General features: G+C 41.8%; 1 protein-coding gene across 2 annotated transcripts in view; it reads left to right on the top strand.

Annotated features, from left to right (window-relative positions):
* The window catches only part of TIGIT (T cell immunoreceptor with Ig and ITIM domains), a 211,344-nt gene extending 193,973 nt beyond the window's left edge, over positions 1 to 17,371 (top strand). The window contains exon 4 of one of the 2 annotated variants that reach the window (XM_078655900.1): positions 17,025 to 17,371. In XM_078655900.1, the coding sequence (XP_078512026.1) occupies positions 17,025 to 17,288 (264 nt within the window). In that variant the 3' untranslated portion in view covers positions 17,289 to 17,371. Of the gene's footprint in view, positions 1 to 2,242; positions 3,167 to 17,024 lie in introns of those variants that run through there. The other variant, XM_078655901.1, reaches the window with a different exon arrangement.
* Positions 17,372 to 17,591: the final 220 nt, after the last annotated feature.

Genomic DNA, 17,591 nt, shown 5'->3' with positions numbered 1-17,591 from the left:
GGAACAAAGAATACATCACAGAAATGTATTTTTGTTTTTTGTGAATGTTTAAAAATTTAGTTGTGGTATTAGTGAGGAAGCATTATTTTTCCTTGATATCTACTTGCGAATAAACATTTGAAAGAAATGAAGAATATCTGTCTTTATAAATACCTCTGTGATAGAAAGTTTCACTCATCATTGTGGTGTTGGTTTTAGTTCTGATGACTATTTTGTTAAACTATAGAAGCAAACGACTATAGTGCCGGGGTATCTGCTCTGTGTATATTACTGTACAATTCACTCTGTGTTTTGTAACTATCAATACCCTAGGTAGTGGGGTATCTTACTCCGATTGGCACCTATTAGACTCTTTGGTGTATAGTTACACCTATTTGACGCCTACTCTGACAATACCTGTATTTATCAAATCTGCTTTGTAGTGCGACTAGTTTGACCACCACTACCTTGTGTGTTTTATATTTTTGAAGAATTAATAGAGTTATTAAACCATGGTATGTGTTTGAAGTAAATTAAATATTTTTTTTACTGTTGCATAGACTTGAGTAGGAATAGTAAATTATACCCCTCTGGTGCCCAACACTGTCCCTACTGTTCCACAGATTGGAGTGGGAGTGGTACATTTACCCCTCTGGCATCCAACACTTTCCCTACTGTTGCACAGACTGGAGTGGAATAGTACACTTCACCCCTCTGGCATCCAACGATTTTCTTACTTTTCCATAGACTGGTGTGGGATAGTAAATTTTACCCCTCCAGTGTCCAACGCTTTAATTACTTTTGCGCAGACAGGCGTGGGAATATTAAATTTGACCCTTTCAGTGTCCAATGCTTTCACTCTTGTTGCACAGATGGGAGTGGGAATAGTAAATTTTAAACCTCTGGTGTCCAGTGCTTTTCTTTCTGTTTCACAGACTGGAGTGGGAATAGTATATTTTACCTCTCCGGCGTCCAATGTTTTCCCTACTGTTGCACAGACTGAAGTGGGAATAGCAAATTTTAGCCCTCCGGAGTCCAACACATTCACTATTGTTGTACAGTGTTGCGCAGTGGTAATAGCATGTCTATTTTTTACAAAGTTTACAATTTTTTTAATTGTTTACATGTATGTAATATTATTTGGTAATTTTTTTGTATGTTATTTTATCAGTATATATATATATATAGTGTATTTAGTTGTTTAGAGTTTTTTTACTTGTATATATACAAATTTAGGTGTAAGTTTTGTATTAGTAAATTAAAAACACAAAAAATGAATACAGTGTAAAATATTTATATTTAATTCGCATTTTCTAGATATGTATATATAAACATACACACGTTTTTTATGCGTGTATGTTTAAGTATATATTTATCTTTAATATTGAATGTTACCTAAATCTATGCAATATACATTAGATTATAGTTTTGTATTACATTGTTTATATTTTACTATGTTAAACTGTGTATTTATTGAAAAACTACATTTTTGACATATTTTAAACGATATTTTTTTACTCGATAATTTTGTACTTACCTTTACAAGTATAGGAAAACGATATTTGTGTCAACAATATTTTTGTCACTGTATTTGTGTGGTTGATATTCTGTCACTGATCCCATTAAAAGTAAGACACTGCATGTTATTCTCTTTGTATGGGTCTGGTGAACACCATGATTTCTGAAATTCTCATTAATATATTGCAATATGTACATTTGCTGGTGAGACGTATTTTAGAAAAGGATACTAAAGTGCAGTAGACAACTTCTACACTGGTATCAGTCAATGAGTACACCTCTCATAAAGCAGTATTGAGGATAATTTCGATGTATGTGATGTTTCACTTTCATTATACCATGTTACCGTCTACAGTTGATGCTTAATGTCATACAAATTATACATCAACATGATGGACAGTTCAAAATCAAAATTGTAATGGGAAAGGTGGATGTGTAAGGAAGCTTAACATGACAAAGCGCAGCACTGTAACTTTTGCCTCATGACTTACAAGTGTGCTCCCATACTTACCATATGACTTGATGTTAGGAATGTAATGTTTGTTTTTCATGACAGTTTGAGGTTTACACTAAGGTTCTTGGTATCTCTCACTTATGAACACAGAAAGCAGAACTGCATTAACACTGAGACGAACTTTCAATTTATTTTATTAAGCATTTTCATTTTAAAGGCAGTTATTAAAATGTTATATGACCCATCTACACACAAATGTCTTACTAATCATTATTGTATTTTATACTGTAGGACCAGGAGCCAGAGCTTGAGTCCTAATAACAGCACCAAGTACTCCAACCACCATCCCCAGTCCTGCAGAAGCCTCCAGTGAAGACACATCTTCTGCTGGCCCTAATCCAGATGAGAAGGAGCCTGGTCCGTCAGGTGTCTCTCAGTAGGGTAGTAGGGTGAACAGCAGTTTGCCTACCATCACTCATACGAATAATTCAGTGTCTGCCCCTCCTCAACAGCCAGACATGTAACAGCTCCCTGCGGCCTAACATCACTACCAACAGCTGTAGTATGCACCCCAGTCCTAGCTCCTGTATTGCCAGCTGCAACACCATCTGCAGTTGAGCCAGGACCCAGTATGGTGGTATGTGCAAAGGCCACCTGGTAGAGGGGACAGGTGTAGGCCAGAATGTGACCAGCACAGTGAGCCCACTGATGCCCATATGATTAGGGAACCTATATGCAAGAGCATCATAGAAGCAGCCTCCTGGCACACAAACCAGATCTGTCAGGTCATGGATTATCCCATAGTAAATACCCAGCTCATGGGGGGGACATCAACCAGTTTCAGAGGGAGCACAATGACCTCATGGAGAGGCAGATATCTGTGTGCTCTCTGTATAAGACGGTGCATGATGGTTTGAAGGACAGATGCAGGGTTGTTAGTCAGTCATATACCCCTTTCTCTCACCTTTAACATCTGACAACACTCTACCATGCTCCTCCACAGAAAGGGACACCCTGAAATCCCAGGAGCCATCTGGCATCACCTCATACTCTATACATGTGGAGAAAGCAGTCCCCCTGAGGAAGGATTGTTCAGCTCGACCAGTGGGAGAAGATCTCACCAGAACCACCCCCAAGAGGCGCAAGTCCTAATTTCCTCCTGTTTACACTTAGGACAATTGCTTCTACACATTTGCAATCTGAGGAGAACATCTATTTTGAACATGGAGACCTAATAAATGTGACTTTACACTTATAAATGTCATCCGTCATCATTCTCAAGTCTGTGTACGTAATTGTATTTGTTATTTTGTTTACATTCAATTGTCTTACATATTACCTTTTAACACTATATTCTTTGTAAATAACTTATGAATTTCAGTACATTTAAATTATTTTCTTTTCTGGGTTGTTAATATCTCCTGTAAATAAACAAATCACTTGTATCAAATGTTATATAGTACATACACAGACACAATGATTTAAATTTCATATGAAAATTGTTTTATTTCCTCACATGTTGAGGGTTTGGGTCACCGAAAATAACAACCAAACATTGATGTCATTGTGCTGACAAAAATATGTGTTTCATATAATAAATCCATTATCTTTTGTTTATAATGTTTTTCGAATCAATTTGAATAATGCTTTTAGGTACATCCCATGAACATAAGATCACATATGTACATGCACACACATTAGTATTAGCCAGTGTGACATAATGTATAACATAAATGTGCATATTTCAAGTAATTATATTAAGAAACACACCTACTAATATACTAATATACCGCACTGCGGGCCTGCCCACAGCATTCTGAGTGAGGCTCAGATCACCATCAGATAATCATCAGATCACCCCTTCCGCCAGGATCCAGGATCGCGCAAAGGTCAGGAGCAGTTATTTGCTGGTGATGCCACTGTGGCACCGCCGAGCATATTATGAGTTGCCTGACCACCTTCCATTCCATGGCAGTGAGCCCGCCATAAAAAGGGTAGCAGAGAGGCAACTCCTGGGCCTGGGGGTGCATGCAGGAGGGCACATGTTGTGCCCCCCGGAAGTGAATCCCCATTCCTGCACGGTATGGCATGTATGACATAGTGCATGCCACAACATGCAGGAATGTGCTGCAGACGCTCTCACAGCGGCGGTCTGCCGTTAAGGCGCTCTGTGAGACCACTGCAGCACCTCTTGCCTGACCGTGAGACCAGTGCAGCACCGCTTGCGTGACTTGGATTCAGTTCTGAATCTGGTGGGTGGGTGCACCATAGCACTGGTGTTCCTCCTGTGGACGGAGCAGTGGCGGTACCACAGAAGGACCCCCAAAGTCATAATATGGTCCATAATATAAAAAGCACAGTTCATCAGTGTTGTCAATTAAAAAGGCACCTTCGCATCTAACATTTAACAAAACTTCATCTTTCATATACAATGTATGCCACTCTCCTATGTAAGATTGTGATATTTTTTAGACCAGTGCACAGATCAAGGTAAACAATGTCTGAATAACAAAAGTTCATCTATTAAGATAGGTGCTCCCAGGTGTCGTCCTCTGCCCTGTGGACGATTAAATTAATGAAGAAATGAAGTGCGATCAGAAAACTGATGGCATCCCTTAGGGCACACTGTGGGGCGATTCTTGCCTTCACCTTTCAAAGAAACATCATAGTGTTCATGATCAAAAAACTTATTTTATTCCAAGGTATTCAATCTGGATAATGTTGATTCACATAATCGTAATGAAGATATATTCCACTCTTATTTTTACATATTATCCCACATATTGCTCCAATGCATTTCGGACAATCCTATGTAACAAACACACTGAAACACCATGTATAGCCACTGCAGTCGATGACATCTTATCTTGAATAATTTCCTTCTTCCTCATCACTGTCATCTCCATTTTGCAATTGATCAACATCACCCAGGGCCTCATTGAGGTCATCATCCAGGATAAATGGGATGTTCTGACACAGGGAAATGTTGTGCAGCATATGACATAGCATTGTAATTTATCACACCTTATCAGGTGAGTAGAGGAGGACTCTATCAGACTTATCCAGACAACAAAATCCTGCTTTCAGGGGCCCAAGAGCCTGCTCCACAGATCTCTTAGTTCTACCATGTGCCTCATCGATGAGGACTTCCCCTAGCATTGTTTGATATATCAGAGGTAGTAACATTCACAGTTGATTTGGAAAAGGAGAGTCAAACACGAAAAAAACATTCACACCATGATAGATGAACATTTGAGATTGTACTTTTGAGAGAACCACATGTGTACATTGTTAGACCAGGTCCTTTTTGCAGGTTTATCCCCAAATGTTATGACTTTTGCCTCCTATCTTTCTGAACCTCTTTTAGTTGAATATAAGATTCTGAGAACTTTACCACTGCTGATCAGTGTTGAAGTGCATCTGCTTTCTGTGTAAATTGTGAATATGATTGGTTATCCATGTCTGGCATATTTGGTTTACTGGTAAGTCCCGAGTAAAGTGCATGTTGTGTGCCAGGGCCTGTAAATCACATACTACTAGTGGGCTTGCAGCACTGGTTGTGCCACCCACATGAGTAGCCCTATAAATGTGTCTCAGACCAACTGCCATGTTGACCTAGCAAGTGCAACCACTTACCAGGCCCAAACCTTCCCATGGGCAGGGAGCAGGGTATGTGAAAGGTAGGAAATATACTGGTGTGTTTTACAAGTCCTGATAGTGAAATACTGTGTATTTTGTTTTTTGCTATTGAAAGGTGGTCTGTCCCATAGTCTATCATTGGAGCTGCACTGTAACATTTTACCTGTGTAACTTACAATTGGGACAAGATGGAGAAATAAGTTTAGGCTTCCGGAACTCAGAATTTAATAACACACCTTTTAGTAAAGGTGGTTTTTAAATTTTAGAAAGTGGGCATTTTCTTGTTTTACCATTCTGTGTCTGGTTTTGGAGTGACAGGAGGTGGGGATGTGAATTCACTCTAGACAGTCAAAAGGGGGAGCGGGGGGCCGTTTGAGGTGTGATCTGTTTTGCCTAGGTGACTCAAAGCCAGACTGAATAGACCTAATCTGCATTTAGAGTGGTGGGAGGTGTTTTCACTCATACCTGAATAGTCTGTGTCTCCTGTGCACAATTCTCTCTCCCCCTTCTGTAGTGTAGCTGGACCAGGGAAGACAGAACTGGTTTTTACTGAGCGCAGAGACTCTTGCACAAAGACTACAAAGATAAAATGGGGTATAAATATAAGACCTTAAACTCCAGATGTCTTCTGGACTAAGAGGAGCCTGCCAAAAAGAAGAGCTGCTAAGAGGAGTACTGCCCCTTTGATGTGTGTTGCTTTGTTGGGTAGGCCTGCAGTTGCTGATTCTGTATGTGGGCAGTGAAAAGGACTGGAATGTTGCCTTGCTGTGGTCTCCTGCTGAAGAAGATTCTCCAAGGGCTTGAAGTAAAGCTTGCCTCTTGTTCTGAAGTCTCAGGGACACAAAGACTTCACCTGCATCCTGCTGAACAGCACCTGGACTCCTCTGTTGGACCCCTGATTGCCAAAGGGTGTTTTAGACCTGGCACCATTGGCGTGGGTCTCCCTTCTATTTCTTTGCTGTTGCCTCTTATGTTTTTGCTGGTTTTAGATGCTTTTGGGCACTGTGCCACTGCTGTTCAGTGCCACAGTGCAAGTGCTCCCTATGGTAAATTGATGTATGGATTACTGACTCCATGATTGGCTGGTTTAGTTTACTTGTCAAGACCATAGTACAATGCATTGCGTGTGCCCAGGGCTTGTAAATCAAATGCTGCTGGTGGGCTTGCAGCACTGATTGTGCCACCCACCGGAACAGCGTGTAAAGCGTGTCTGCCACTGCAGAGCCTGTGTGCAGTCCGGTTCTGCCATGTTGACTGGGCAAGTGAACCCACTTGCCAGTCCCTGAACCTTCCCTTTTATACATATTAGTCACCCCTAAAGTAGGCCTAAGGGCAGGGTGCATTGTAAGTAAAAGGTAGGACAAGCCCTGATGTGTGTGGCATGTCCTAATAGTGAATTAGAGCCATTTTCGTGTTTCACTATTGCAAGGCTACCTGCTCCCCATAGGCCAGAATGGGCAGTCTGTTTATAACCTCTTATAATCCTAACTGACTCAGGGAACTAGGTAGAAATTCTAGTTTAGTATGCCTGAACAACTCAGAATGATAAAATACATATTTTAGTGAAGTTGGTTTGACCATTCTGTGTTTGAGAATACCACTTTTAGAAAGTAGGTATTTTCTTGCCTAACTATCCAAGCCTGTCTTTGCTAGGTTGTGTATTCCTTGTCTGGAGTTTGAGTGACAGGGGCTGGGGTATTCCAGGAGACAGGGTGAGTCAGCACAGGGCTGAATAGAGAGATCTGAATGCAGATGGGAGGGAGGAGTTTCACCTGGGACCTGAACAGGGCTGTGCCTTCCCTCCACAATTCTGGTTCCACCTCCTGTGGTGTGTCTGATGTCCCTGGCCTACACTGTGAAAGGAAAGAAGCAGTCTTGGCAACAAAGTGCTCCAGGACTGACCAGAACTGGTTTGGACTAAGCAAAGGCCTCTCTGCCTTCAGGGAACAAAGGGAAAATGAGTATAAATATTGGGACCCAGACCCAAGAGCTTTAGATCCCTTCTGGGAATAAAGATGAACCTTTGCTGAGGAGAAGAACCAGGAAGCTGAATGAGGAGACTACCAGTGTGCTGTGTGTTTGGGGGTTGGCCTACAGTGGTTGCTTCATTGCCAAAGAAAGGAGACAAAGGACTGAGTGTGCTTTTAATCAACTTGAAGAAGAATCACCAAGGGATTGAACTAGAGCTTGCCCCCTGCCTGAAGTCTCAGGAATACAAGTCTTCACCAACCAGCTCCCCCCTGAATTCCCTTGCTGGGAATTGAAGTGCCTGCTGTTGTGCTGGGCCTTCTGAGAGACTGCGTGTCGCTTGGAGCTGGAAGTGCAACGCAACAACGAGAAGCGTGTCTCCGCCGCATCGCCGAAGAAGCGAGCCGACGCCATCATCGTATTGCCGAAGCGCGGCGCATCACTGGAGAAGCGTGCCGCCGCCGCAGAGGTCGCCATCACATCCCCGGAGAAGTGCATCGCAGGGCCTGTTGTGGCTCCAAAGTTCATCAAGTCGCCGCACAGCCGTTCACGCATCGCATCAACGTTGTCGCATCGTCACCAAGACGCCATTTTGTCACATCACACCGGAGAGAGTATCGCATCGAGGTGCCATCTTGTTGCATCGCACCGGAGAGCAGTAAGAAACCGACGCATCACCTCCCCACACAGTAAGGAAGCGAGCATCAACTCCCCTGTTCAGCTGTAAGGAACCGACGCATCACCTTCCCTGAGAACCTTTTGTTTTCTTTGCATTACGCATTCAAGGTACATTGAGAGTAAAGTGTCTCATTTACAACTTGAGAGAACTGAGCTATTTTATAACATTTTAGAGTCTATTTTTGAGTACAGTATTGTGGATTTTTGTTGTTTGGTCTTGTGTTAAGTCTATATAAAAATACTTATTTTTATAATACAACCTGTGTGGTGTCCATCTGTAGTGTTGTCACTGTATTACTGTATGTGTTCACAAATGCTTTACACACTGCCTCTGAGATAAGCCTGCCTGCTTGTGCCAAACTACCAAGGGGGTGAGTATGGGTTATTTTAGGAGAGCTAGTATTGCACTTTTTAGCTTGTGGCAAACTTGTACTTGATGCAGCAGGACTGAGAAGGTAAAATGGTGGTAGGCCAATGATTATGGTTAAAATACCTGATTCGTTTATAATGAAATGTTATAATAAAGGCACTATGCCCGACATATTTATTGTGAAAAGCATATGTTAGAGTTTTTTTATTTTAAAAAAAATTGTTTTATTCAGAAAGTTCAAATAAATACATCACATAGCCGATAAGACAATTAAGAGAATTCCTTTAAATACATAGATGGCGCTGCCACGATTGACCACTTAAACATTCTCCTGGTTCTGGATAAGGATCCCTAATTGCCAACATGCACAGACCACTGCATTTCACAATCCTGCCTATAGTTTCCTAAATGTATTACATGATCCAGATCTTAAAGTATGATGGCGGTCTATGCCCTTAAACCTTTCCGTTTTTTGCTCACTAATGTACAGATGTTGGTGGAACCATCGACTTTCTATTTTGAAGGATGAGGGAGCTGGCTCAGTGTGACCAGAAATAGCTTCTTTGTTCTCTGCCATCCGTATTGTAGGATTTGCAAAGACCCCCAGCGAGATGGCTTTAGTATCAAGGGCAAAATCAATAATGAGTGAGGATATTTGTTTATTAATGAAGGCCCGGTATTCAGCTATTTTTGGACAAGCACAAGTAATATACCACCAGTTTTCTTCGCTCTTCTTACGACACCTAAAGCATCTATCATGTATCTGGGATTTAAATTTATGTAGAAATTCGGGTGTTTTAAATAGGAGCCACTTTGTGTATCATTGCATCCGGCGGAAGTTTGCACCTCTTATCTCTGAGAAATTAAATTAATTTGTCGTATTCCAAACCTTGGCCGAGATTGTTACACGCCCCTGAAGTAACCATTTTTGTTTAACTTTATCAAACAGATCTCCCTTGTTAATATTCCCGAAGTACAGTCACTCAGTACCTAACAGGCCTAGAATTATCTAATTCGATTAAGTCTGCAACTAGTGCCAAACATGCTTTAGTCTTGATCAGATCTAGCACTTGAAAAACGTGTCTAATATGGATAAAGGACCAGCGAAGGGGCATCTTTCTGTGCCGAATGTCGGGTTCTGTGTCGGGCAACTCTTTCCAGACCTCAGCTCTAAAGAAATCCCCAACCGTTTGATAGCCATTGTATTCCCATTTATGAGTGATGTTTATGTTTATGTGTATGTTTGTGGGATTTATAAAGTGATGATACCTCTCTCGACCACGGTCTGCGTTCCTATGTAGATGTCAGTAAAACGAGTGGAGCTATTAACAGCAGGTATATTTACATATTTTTTAAATTGCCCCTTACGTCTAAAAAGCAATTGTATGTGAGTGTAACAAACTTTTTTCGGTGCTTTCATCAAACGTAGAAAATTCTTGATTTCATGTTCCTGTGCAATCAAATCCCCAAAAATATTATCAACTGATCCCTTTAAATTCGGCAATGTGAAACCACCATCAGTAATTGACCCATATAAAGTGTTTAGTGCAATGCATGGTGCTTTATTAGACCAAATAAAAGTAGAGAGCAGCCCTTCAATTTCCTTTAACCCCTTCACTGCGGCGGCAATTCCACCGCAGCGCTAGGGGGGAGAGGGGGCCGAGCGGCGCTCACATGCTCGTGACGGAGCCGCTCCGTCACGAGCCTTGGTTGAGCTCTGCTCATGACGGAGCGGTTCCGTCATGGCCCCATCTGCTCAATGGAACATCCAGCGCATGCGCGGAATTCGCGCCACGCAGGCGCGCTGAGCGGGCCATGACGGAACCGCTCCGTCATGAGCACAGCTCAACCGAGGCTCATGACGGAGCGGCTCCGTCACAAGCATGTAAGCAGTTAAAAACATTAATTGCAGGGCACAAGGTAAAGCAGCAAAAAAGGAATTAAATTGCGGTAATACAGATATGCAAACTAGCGTGATCTGCCCCATTATTGAAACTGGCAATCCTGGCCATCTTGCGAACATAGCCTTTATGTTCTTAATGAGAGGTTTATAGTTGAGTGCAAATAGATCATCCACCTCCTCCATGGCGTAAATGCCCAGATACCTTTTGGGACTTGTGTTCACTAATGGGCAAAATTCTTAGGGCAGGATATGAACCCCACATTTACATGAAAGGATCTCGGTTTTAAGTGATTGATTCTGAGCCCACCCACAAACTGAAATTACTGAAAAATATCAACAAACTCCGTTGGGTGGCCTGATCTGGCTTTAAAAACAGAGCGACAGGGGGATGAGCTATGCTAGCAAACAAGATGGCTGCTTAGGCTCCCGGCTCCGCCGACCTCCGTCTCCTGCCAGATGATCCTGTCATTAATCCTGTGTTTACGCCCTTCCTCCTTGTGGATGAACCGGAGAGCTGTCTGACGGTGCAATCCCGAAACTTTACCGGCTTGGCAGACGGAGTTACGTCGAGTTTAAGTTTGAGGCCTTAACCAGCTTGGGAGCCGGGGCCTCGAGTACTGGCCCAGCTGGGTTCCAGTTGAACAACATCGGCCGTGGGAGTTCGGCAGGGTCCGGTCTATTGCTCTGGAGGTTGTTTTTGCCCGATTTTGATGGCGGTCCTCTGAGTTTGTAACATCAAAGGAGTGGCGACGAGGCACGACTGAGGCTGTGGGCGGAGGCCCCTTACCCGGGGACACTGTCTGTCCCCCTCCGGTGTTCGTTGGGTCGGGGTCTTCGCTCGCGGTAGCGGAGTGCCGATTGCTACAGTGGTACATGATAAGTCGCCCTCCACAGACGTCCGTTCCGCTCTTGCTTGCTCCCCCGGAGAGACCGGGCTCTCTGGGGGAAATAAAAGTGGTCGAAACCGAGCGAGGAGAGATGGGACGGGCCGAGTGTGAACCGTCGCTGGGAACTGTACTGGCGCCATCGGGGCACTCCATTCGTATGTGGAGGACCTCGTACATAAAATGATTGCTGGTACTTTTGAGACAGGGCGAGTTAGACCGGACTCTGCTCCATTGAAAGAACTAATGCTAGCTACAACACCCGCAATGGCCATTTTATCGAAGGATGAGGGTCCCGTGCAGCGAGAGGTGCCGCAGCCACTAGGCAGTGTGGTCGCCGATAACCGCAAGCTTGGTGCTACGACCGGATCGTTGTACCTATCATCGCCTCTGACTGTGGGAAGACCGGTCGGTGCTCCCTTTCTGGAGACTCCTGTTGGGAACTGTTTTGGGCTCAAAACAGCGTCTCTCCCCTCCCCAGCAGTTTTAATACGATTGCGATGGAAACAACGTTGGGAGTTAATGTCGGTGAGGGGGGCCTTTAGTGGTGATGGGGTTCTCAATGGCTTAACATCTTTGATTCGTCGGCGGATGTACTTTGCTGAACTCTTTACACACTTCGACTCTCCTGCGGATGCGGCAGTTCGACCGGAAGGGGTTTGCACGACTGATCGGAAGAGCCAAGGCTGAGACTGAAGGACTGGGTTTGGAATGTTGGCCCCGGTGGATAAGGGAATTGCTACCATTGTGCCTACGGGAGGGTGGGCGGTGTTTAAAGCTTCCCCTGTGTTGTTATGTACGAGTTTTTTCATAAAATGAAGGGTCCGTTATAGGGGTTGCTTGGTTCTGGCGGAGGGGAGGATGGACCGGGGGCCCACATGAATACGGCCCTCCTCCATTTTCTACTTTTAGTTATTTAGTTAGATGGGGCGACAGGCACACTGCTAGTTGGGGTTCGGCAAAAGCTACATGCAGGGGTGCAGGGTGGGGGGAAGGGGTTTTTGTATTGTGTGTGTGTTTTTGTTTATTCTTAAAATCCTACCCGAATCCTGATATTGGGTGCCTTACCGACGAATAATCCTGTTTTGTGGGTGGACGGGTTCTGAGGGTGGTACTGTTTGAGCTGACTTTAGCAATGTGTTGAGTTTCCTATTGCTGCGTGCTGGTTTCGGTCGTTGCCTCGGTCCATTGAATTGTTGCGCTCCATTTCTCCTGCCACTTGAAAATTGCTTCTCAATGACAATCCTGTTTCCCTTGGGTGGAGGGGTTTGTGGGCTTTATTGGTTGGACTGGGCTTTGAATATTTATCGTATATGATACGACTGCATGCTTGATACCGTTTTTGGCAGTTCTCGTCTTGGTGATCATCCGTCTATTCTGCACTATATGTTTGTATATTTTCCTTTTGTTTTGTAATGTTCGGCACCTGCTGTTGATCTTTTTGTGTTCAATTAATAAAACGTTTTTTTAAATTTTTTAAAAAAACATAGCGACATAGTCTGCGTATAACTTAATTTTGCCATCCTACCCACTGGTGGTAGTACCCCCTTCACGTTTCTGATGGCAAATGCAAGAGGCTCAATCAAAAGCGCAAGCTGGATGGGTGAGAGTGGGCACCCCTTTCTTGTGTTCGGCTGTATTTTGCAAGTACCTATTTTGTCAGACTTAATAACCGTGCAAATGCGCGCCCGCATAGATTCTCGAGATCACCTGGATAAAATCAATGGAAAGCCTTCTCGTCATCTAGTAAAAATATATGTACTGGGATCTCTTTTTGTTGAAAATAATCTAATGCCTCAACCAGGAAATTTGTGTTTGTTGACAGCTGTCTACCCGAAATGAACCCACATTGATCTGGATGAATAAGAGCGCCTAGTACTGTGTTCATTCAGTTGGCTAGTAATTTCATGATTTAACTTATAGTGCGTATTGAGGAGACTAATAGGACTGTACGAATGAATGTTCTCTGGGTTTTTGTCTTGTAAATTATAACGTTCAACAGCATTTAAGTGTGGACTGTTATTAGTCTATATTAAAGCCTTTATATAGGTATTTTGTTGCATGGAATCTTACAGATTATATTAGTAGGCAATGGTTTTAGTGCTTATCATTCAATGTAACATTGGTTTTGCTGATCACACAATGTGACAATCAGAAGGTTTGCTCTGTGAGAATCCTTGTTAGGCCCTCTTAGGAGAGATATCAGTTTACTTAGCCTAATGTAATTCTGTATACTTTTCTCATTTTAATGACTGTGCTAGATGCTTTCTTTTTGGAAAAACTTATTCTCAAAACTGTAGGCCTGCATTGGCTATGGTCACCAGATATAGGCCTGATTTGAGCACTGGAAATGTTATGTCTCATTGCCATAGGTCTGATCTGCTTATTAAGAAAAATTATGAGAAAGGCAGTTGGTCTAGCTTAATAATTGTGAAAAGCATATGTCTTTAACACTAGATTAGTATCACATTGTGTTACAGTCTATAGACAGGTATTTTGTTACATGTAATGTCTTACATTACAGTTGTAGGCAAGGGTTTTGACGGTGGACGCTGACTGACAAACCATGGGGGGTTTCTCTGTGATGAGTCTTATTTGGCCCTGTTGAGAGGGGTTGTATATTGTTTTGTAAACTGTATTTTTGTGCACAATTGTAATTTTATAACTACACATGTGTGCCCTGCCTACACTATCCCTCGTCGCAAGTGGCTTAAGCCGCTTTGCGCTAACTTGGGTACAAGATCGGGTATGGTAGTACAGCGTATTTTGGTAACGAACACCAGATCTGATATTGTTATAGTTGTTGCGAAATTCCTTAGCTGGGCATGGGCACTGCTAAGGAAAAATCTTCCTTCTCCTTGAATTACTATTTATTTTATAGCAAGTCCTACATTGTTTTCTTCAAATTTCTGAAGGAATGTTTATATGGATTGTTTTTAAGAGCTATCTCAATGAAATATTGTCAGGGTCTTTCGATAATTATATATTAATCTTTTTAAGACTGTATGTTTTTAGGGTATAATCTTTTTTATGACATTTTTATGATGTATTGTGTCTTTTATGATTGGAAAAATTATCGAATAAAGACTGATTGAATTGAATCGAGTTGAACTACACATGATGTTTGTCAGTTCATGTGCACTTGAATAGGCTGGTGTTGGACAAACTGTGTTTAAAATTTTAAAGGGTAAACACTTAGATGGTTCATTGGGAAAAGTCATGCCACATTTTAGAGGTTTGATCTGTTTATTATGAAACAAAGCCAGTAGACCTGGCCTACTCACTGTGAAAAGCATGTGTTAAAGACAATAGCCTTTTAAGGATGGACACAGTGCTAAATCTTGTAGGTAGTTATAAAAGTACAAAAGTAACAAAATATCTGTTTCCCTTGTAGAAAGCTTACGCTCAGCACAATGGGCTTGAGTTGTCAATGATAAAAGCTAGAGGCTTTACGTGTTCAATGGGAAAAGATATGCCAGATTCCCTAGGCGTGATTTGTTTATTATATAAATGTAGGACAACGCAAGAATCCCTTACTCAGTGTGAAAAGCATGTATTAAAGACAATAGGCTTTTAAGGGTGGATTGGTATTACACTGTGCTAAAGCCAGTAGCCAGGTATTTGATTCTCACAGATTACGGTAATAGGAAAGGGTTTTGGTGTTAGTGACCCACCCAAACAAACCATGGGGGATAGACAATGTGCACTACAGTAATCTTTTATAGGCTCAATTGGAGGGGATTTAATGTTGCTATGACATTTGCATTTTGTACATATTTGTACGGTTTTTACAGTACACCTTATGGTTGCCTCGTGCAAATGCTTATGAAAGGACACAGTAGGTCTGAGGTTATGGTCACAAGCCCATGATAAAGTTCATGAGCCTGATTGTTTACAAAAGAAATGTTATGATACATGCAGATGATAGTGAAAAGCATAAAGTCATTAGTCATTTACTGGTGAATTGTAATACCTCTGCACTAAAGCCTGCAGATAGATAATTTGTTCCATGGAGTTTCACAGATTACCATAGTAGGTAATGGTTTTGGTGCTGGTAACAAACCATGGATATAGAAGACTTATGCTGTAAGATTCTTTGTCACACGCTCTTAGGAGAGATAGTATTTTGATTTGGCAACTGCAATTTTGTATACAATGTAATTTTTTGACTGAATGCCTCGTGGTTGCCATGTGGGGAAGCGTATGCTCAGAACAGGAGACCGCAGTTGGTTATTGTGATAATTATACCAGCTACAGAGTCAATTCATTCACTAGGAACATAATTCTGTTGCCAGGAGACTAATTGTTTTACAAATGTTATGATAAACTCATTAGGACTGGCATAGTGATTGTGAAACGCAGATGTTAAAATCAATAGGCATTTAAGGGATTGTTATCCCTTATCCCTCTATATTAAAGAATACAGATAGGTATTGTTAGATGAAATGTCACAGCTTACCTGTGTAGGGAATACTTTTGGTGCTAGTTACTGCCTTTGACAAACCCTAAAAGAAGATATGTCCTGTAATAATTCTTGCGAAGATCTCTTCTTAGCGTTTACCAGAATCTCTAATAACACATACATACATACATATATTTAAATATACATCCATATAGATATGTAGGGGGCCTTTGGGTCAGCTCTGGTCTGTCATTGTTCTGTCTGAGTGTCATTTGCACTCTACGCCCATCTAGGACAGTGAACTGCATGGGGTAAAGGTTCAGTCCATATTAGTCATTGGTTCTCTTTCCCTGTGAATGCATTTGTATATCAAATGTATACATCCAGCTGAAAAGGAGTGCATTTCAGGGTAAGGGCTGGTTGGATAGTTACTTAGTTTTTAATCTTCTCTTTTAAAGTTTCATTTATTTGCTTCTCTTCTTTTTACTTTAATGATTCTTAAGGGGATATTACATCTCTCCAGGCAGTGCTAACATATCGCTTGCTGCTCATTTAATCAATGGTGTGCCGCAACCCATGTTGCCACTTCCTCTTAACCAGGAGACCATTATGGAATGCTGTTGTCTATGGCGTATCTCTGTTTTACCGTTCCAAGATGGCTAACATGTTTTCTCTAAATGTGGCAGCCATGCTTGAACTTTAAAACCCCTATAGACCATTTGCAATAGCTTTGCAATACGGAACCACTGCTGTGTAAAGTTTTGTATTTGCAGGCATATGCCGGTCGTGTTTACACAGAAGCATGTTTTCTTTTTCCTTCATGTATTCTTTTAATTTATCTGCAAATGCTGTTCAATTTGTGTGTGTTATATTGCTGTTGTGTCAGAGTGAATAAGTCACTGCAAGAATCAATGCATCCAAATTTGAGTGACACAGTGCCTGTATGATGAATTATTGAGTGTCTAAACTCACCTTCAATGACACAAAAAGCACTTTTTTATTCATAAGCCAGACCTACTAACATTGACAATGCGTAATTGCTATGCAAGCCAAACTACTGGCTTAACATAAAAATGTAACTTCTATGCACCCTGCTGTCATTTTCTTCACCATATAAAATCAATGGGGAACCATATAAGACGTCTCATTATTTGTGGTATAGTAAGGGAGCTATATAAAATTTGAATGTTTTAGTCCATGGTCATAATTTCTTTTTTATTTTCTTGCAGTCGAAGAATAGGAAGATATTGTCCTGTCACATGTCATGTATCAGAAAACATTACTCCTCGTCGCAGGCTTCTGCCAAAGATTTGCAAAACACAAGGCTAGAAATTACTGAGAGCGAAGCGATAACTGGCACAGACGTGGAAGACTCGGATGAAACACATGACTATTTCAATGTGCTGCAATATGGATGCGTAAACCATTGCAAACCTTCAGTGACAACCTGTAAAGACAGACATTTTGAAGCCTCGTGCATTTTCACAGAGTAATTACTGTAATTTATATATCCTGTCTATTGATTTGTCTTTTGTAAAATCACTCTCCTGCGTTTACCAATAAACCTTGCAAGACAGTCCCTTTCAGTGCTTCTCCTTCCATCGCTAATGACTTCCAAATTGCCAGTTTAGGATTCTTCATCAACCAAGATTACTTCCCTTTTTCCTGATAAGAGTTGTTGCTCTCACACAACAGTGTGTCACCTAAATGCTATTTTACATTGTAGGGTAGAGGACCATACCGGGGATCATGAGTTAATCACCGGACTTCTCTGGCAGCTTATCATAAAGTTAAAA

The sequence above is a fragment of the Lissotriton helveticus genome, chromosome 8 (genome assembly GCF_964261635.1).
Source record: "Lissotriton helveticus chromosome 8, aLisHel1.1, whole genome shotgun sequence".
Classification (NCBI taxonomy): Eukaryota; Metazoa; Chordata; class Amphibia; order Caudata; family Salamandridae; genus Lissotriton; species Lissotriton helveticus.
Note: the sequence above shows the minus strand (reverse complement) of the source record. Positions and strands in the feature narration are given on the sequence as shown.